At 47.5% G+C, this 5,587-nt stretch overlaps 1 protein-coding gene across 1 annotated transcript; it reads right to left on the bottom strand.

Annotated features, from left to right (window-relative positions):
• Window positions 1-902: 902 nt before the first annotated feature.
• Window positions 903-4,636, bottom strand: LOC149836357 (ACT domain-containing protein ACR8-like). Its single transcript, XM_090009156.1, has 7 exons — window positions 4,220-4,636; window positions 3,479-3,524; window positions 3,283-3,397; window positions 3,091-3,158; window positions 2,371-2,946; window positions 2,147-2,251; window positions 903-1,594 (listed from the first exon to the last, which is right to left on the bottom strand). The coding sequence occupies exons 1-7, from the start codon at window positions 4,285-4,287 to the stop codon at window positions 1,208-1,210; spliced, it is 1,365 nt and encodes a 454-aa protein (XP_089865282.1). The 5' UTR covers window positions 4,288-4,636; the 3' UTR covers window positions 903-1,207.
• Window positions 4,637-5,587: the final 951 nt, after the last annotated feature.

Here is a 5,587-nt window from a genome sequence, read left to right as displayed (position 1 = left end):
TGTGCTCTTTTAGGCCATACAGCGGCTGATTGTTTTTTTTTTTTCAGAGGAAGAGAAGTAGTGTCATTAAAAATAAAGGGTAACGAGACATCACCCAAAGAAACAAGATAGCAATTTGAACTTTGACCTTTGAAGGGTACAAAACGAGTCAAGGCATTGGGTAGGCAAATAATTTGTGAATCCCCTTTTGTGATTTGCGCAACCATAATTGCCTCAATTTGGCACCTCTAATTCTCCCTTTAACAAGTGCATCAGCAATGATGTTAATAGATTGCCCTCACAACCTGAGACCCCCCCCCCCCCCCCCCTGTAATCTTTTCTTTCCCTGCCTTTTTTTTTTCCTTCCTATGGTAGAGATGCCTGCTACAGGAATCTGGCCTACGTATAAGTAAATGAAGAGGCTGACATATACAATAAGCAAAGCATTCGCTCGCAGGGTTGTCGAAGAGCAGATTCAATCCACAACTGGCAATAAACCCCATCATGCATGCTTGGTTGAGCTCGTGGCACATGCAACAAGTGAGCAACTTGAGGGAATCTCCAACTCCCTTGTGCACTCAACTCGTTTAAAGAAGCCTTATGGGTTCCAATTTGCCTGCCCACTGCATGGTTGGCGAGATAGGCCCTATCGTCGGCACATTAAATAACGAGGACGAATTCACAAGACTTCACGGACAAGATAAAGTGAGCAGAAATGGGACCCGGGAGGGCGCCTATTAAAGTAAAACGAATCCTTCCACCAGTTACTACTTACTACCACCATCCAATTAAGGCGGTTACAACTGTATCACGAACCGCAATAAATGGGAAGGGAAGACGACGGTGGCAGCCAGCCAGCCAGCTAAGTTAAGCCGGTGGCACATTTCCTTTTCACCTGACGAATCAAAGAAACGTGGGAACAGAGACAAACCAAATCATTTTCCTTTACTAGTACTAATTGGCAACAGTGAATTATGTACAGTGTGTGTGCTTCGCGTATCTAACAACTTCCTCAGGGTTGGCCCCTACTACTACTACTAAATCCACACCCTGAGGAACAAGAAGAACCAACCAATCAACCACCATCAATCATCAACCCGCTTTTCCACTTTTTTTTTAAACACTTTTGTTGGCCTATTTTTCTAAGTTGGTTTTTATGTACAAAAATGGAAGCTGAAAAAGGGAGGAAGGGAAGGGTGTTTTACAAGGGACGTGGTTCTGCACCGTTCTAAGAATAGGATCGGATCAACCCTAGGTTGTAGAGGTTTCTCCACACAAGGCTGCCTAGGGAGAGAAGCACGGCTCCACCGCCACCGCCACCGCCACCACCAACGGCTGGCTGCGCTCCACTTGAGGTTGTGCTGTTTTGGTAGGCGAAAGGCGCGTCGTCCTTCACACGGAGGGCGGCCAGCCCGATCCGGTCTCGGATCGACTCTATGGTCTTGGTATCAACGGGGTTCCCTGCAGCACTTGATACGTAAAAGGCGTTGACTGCCTGGCCTTCTATGGTCGACACCTCCGCCCTCGTCACCAGCACACCGTTCTCTCGGAATGTTCGGGTCACCTCCGATAGCAGACCCCTCCGATCCGACGTACGGAGCTCCAGCTTCACCCCCTATATATATATATATAATATTAAATTAAAATAAGCAACAGCAGCAAGCAAAAGATTGGATCAGATCCAAATTCATCAGTGAAAACAAGATCACTACCAACTGTCACTATTCCTCCCCAGCAGCCACCACTCGAACAAATCAATGAGGTCAAGGACAAAGCGTGCCTTGTTCGATCAACTAAGATGAAGAAAGCGTGCTACATACATAGCACCTTCAACGGCCAATACCATTATTAACTCTAAAAAGAATGAATGAGTACGTTTGCTTGTCCCCCAAATGAAAATGAAAATGGCTCTTACGATCGACATTTGCCCCGTTTTGTTGCGTGCAAGCAAAGGTGAGAAAATGAGACTGCCAAATCAGATTCCGAGCCATTTTACTCTCTTTTCATGTGATTTTAAATCACATTGTCCACCTTATAATTGGGAATCACATGAGATGCAACCAAACCTAAACACAAAATTTACTAACAAAAGCTAAACAGCTCCCCACTTCGTCACCCAAACACACAATTTACTAACAAACAAAGAAAGGAAAAAAAAAAAAGATACCTCAGTGGCTCTTCTTTCAATGGCCGCCCTTAAGCATTGAATCAACCGCTGCCTCTCTGCTTCAGAATTAACGGGAGATCCGTCCGCGTGCCTGATGTAGAATTCCTGTACACAAACACATACAGAAAAGAAATTTACAGACCCGTTTTAACGACAAACTAACTCAATTATTAGGGTCAGCAACAAAGACGCGTTAAAGATGCAGAAAAAAAAAAGACGAACACCTGGAAGGCTTCACCACAGTGGGTGTAAATGGTTGCGTGGAAGACCACGTACTGCATATCGGTGAGGTTGCAGACGATGTCGAAGAGGAGCTTAGGGCGGTCCTTGCACTGCACGGTGACGACCGAGTAGCCCCGATCGAAGCAGTTCTGTACGGACACTGAGGAGTGAGAGGTGGTGATGGTGGGAATCCGCTCGTAGTCTCGGTCGGCGAACATCATCTGGTGCAGTCGACGTTCGGTGTGGGTGATGTCCATGGTGGACACGGCGATCTTGGCGCTGCAGATGTCGCCGCTGTCGCCCTTGAGCACGCTACGGAGACGCTCCTCGATGCGGGACATCCTGTGGGCGTCCTCGGTGAGCGACCCGGACTCATCGTCATTCACGTGGATCACCGACGCGATCCTGCCCCTGTGAGTCCACACGGTGGCGTTCACCACGCCGCAGCGGATCTCCGCCAGCACCGCGAACACCTCCGACAGGAGGCCCGGCCGGTCCGTGCCCGTCAACTCCAGGGCCGTCTTCCCCGGCACGCACAAGGACTCTGGGCTCGCAGCCAGGTTGCTCGTCGCCAGAGACTGACCCACGCCATGCCAAACCCATAATAATCGCATCAGTTTATCGACACAGCGATCTAGAAAAAGAGGAAAGGCAGCAGGAAGATTCAAAACATCGGCTGCTTTTTATAGAGGAGGTTTGGGGTATGTGGGACGCGTTCTCACCCGTTGAATGCAAGAGAGGATGCTCTCATCTGTGAGCTTGTTACCATTCTGATCGGTCACGTGAAAGACTGAAAATAAGAGACAAGAGATCAAAATATAAATCGACAAAAGAAACGAGAGAGAGAGAGAGAGAGAGAGAGCAGGGTGGGTAATGGGTAGTGCCATCAGTAACGAGGAAGGGAGATAACGTACCATCCATGAACCATCTACCATCGGAAGCGATGTATGCCTTCTTTATGCAAAGGTTCAGGTCAGTCAGGACTTGTACCGCCTCCAAAAGGATCCCGTGCTTCCTAGCACTGTCCACCTACTCGAAACACACATCCCACCGCTGTCGAGTCAGTATACATATATGAGAGAGAGAGAGAGAGAGACTTTAGTCCTTTACCTTGACCAGCGTCGCAGTTGCGCAGACCGCATTGTCGATGACGACCCTGCAGAACGCCGGACGGCAATCGGCACCATCAGAAAAGAATAATCGATGGAAAGAAAATTGACCAGTCACACTCTTTCAGAACAAGGAAACCAAGAAATCCATCTTTCAAATTAGATAGAAATGAAATGAAATGAAAGCCTTGGAAATCGGGGGAAATCGAAAGAAACAATGGACGGAGGCAAAAATAAATGAAGCATAAGGATTTTGCATCAGTTCAAAGAACTTGAAAGTTTTTTTTGGCGGAAAGGAAAACGATACAAAAGTTTGGCCATTCAGAAGAAGAAGAAGAATGAACCGGATTAAACTTCATACAATGTAAAGAGCAGACCATAAAATAAAGAAAAATCAACAACAGAGAAAAAATAGACGCAGAGACGATAAAAGGATAAAACAGGAGGAGAACCACACAAAGTAAATAGTACATTAGGATAAATCTCCTTTTTCTTTTTGAAGAAAAAAAAAGAGGATAAATCTCCCAAACAGTAGAAATCCAGAAGAAAAGAAAAAGGAAGAAGCCCCGGAAAAACACACCAAATTACTATGCCCAGAAATTCAATTAAGTATATATAAAAAAAGAAGAACGAAAGAATGAAGGAGAGCCATCAATCAGGCTTTTGCAGAGAACAACCCAAAAGCGTGCCGGAAAATCACAAAAAAAAAAGAGAAAATTGGAAGAAAGAGAGAGCAACAAACCTCGGTGTGTTCATCCGTATCACGAGCTTGTCATATTCGTTGAGTGAAGCCCCACGAAACTCCATCATTACTCAAAACAACACCCACCCACCCGCAAGACGAAAGAAAGATAAGGAAAATGAAAAAAAGAGAGAAAAAATTCTCCCCCAAAATAAAACCTCAAATCTGGCTCTCTCTAACTCGCCGCCAGAATCAACTGAACCATATCATTTCCATCTCCAGCTTCCTCTCTATCTCCACCAAACTCCAGCTCTATACAGATGGGGGACACCTCCTCCAAAAAGAAACGAGTGGGAAAATAAAATGCCAGCCTCAGAGGCGGTTGACGACTTGCAGCTCCAGTCTTCCCCCAAATCCTCCTCACCCTTCGCTTTCGTGCCTTCTTCTGCGACTCTTTCCCCTCCTAAACTCGGCAAAGAGGGAAAAAATAAGTGTTAAAAAGACTCTTTGCCCTCTCTTGTCGCTGAAATAAAAATGTGTTCCCTCCCCTCCCCTCCCCCTTATTTAAAGTACCAAAGGCCACGACTCCCCACGCAAACGCCCGATGGTCACATGTGACATGGTCTGCGTGGTGACCAGGCCCAAATTGCCAGCTAAGTTCATACGCTTCGCCCTTCCCCCACCACCGTTCCTTTCTTTCCCTCCTTCTCAACCAAGTCAACCCACCCTACCCTCCAGCCCAGTGACCCCACTAACTCGACCGACAATTACCACGTCGGATGCCACGTGGGGGATCATTCAATGCGTGCGAAGGACTCAAAGATCGATCGTTCCCTGCGGGGTGGGGCCGTTGAAAGATAACGAGTTTGTTTGTTGAGATGTGCGCAACCCACGCAACCTTCCCTGGTCCCCACCTGGCCCTCCACGTAAGCGAGTGAGCTGTCTCCCCGAGCCACCAGCCTTGGTGGTGGGTATGGAATCGTCCGCTGGCTCTTCCCGTCATCGTTAGGGTGGTGCCACTGCCCCCTCGAGTGAGTGGTGAACCGCCATTGGTTGCTAAGCTTTTTTTGCCACGTAATCTTTTGGACTTCATCATCTAGATGGTTCTTTTTTAAAACCGAAACGAGACGGAGATTGCAAATTTCTGCCCGGGCTAATAAAAAAACAAGGACGTGTTCCGGCCTGGCTGGGTAGATTGGATGACAAGGAGGGCATACGTGTCCTGTTACAAGCAAACCACCCCCCACAATCATCGCCTGAATTTCGAAGTAAAGAAGGTGGGAACCGCGACCAAAAAGGCATCCCTCCGAAGCTCATGCCGAGCGAGTTGCGAGGACGCAACCACTTGAGCCGAACCGAGGGAATATTCTTCCCTCCCCACCACTCCTAATTACTCTCCTGCCACAAACCGTCCACCTCCCAACAAAA

Source organism: Nuphar pumila, chromosome 6 (genome assembly GCF_984573655.1).
Source record: "Nuphar pumila chromosome 6, dmNupPumi1.hap1.1, whole genome shotgun sequence".
NCBI classification, from domain to species: Eukaryota; Viridiplantae; Streptophyta; class Magnoliopsida; order Nymphaeales; family Nymphaeaceae; genus Nuphar; species Nuphar pumila.
The sequence above is the reverse complement of the archived record's forward strand: the minus strand, read 5'-3'. Positions and strand labels throughout refer to the sequence as shown.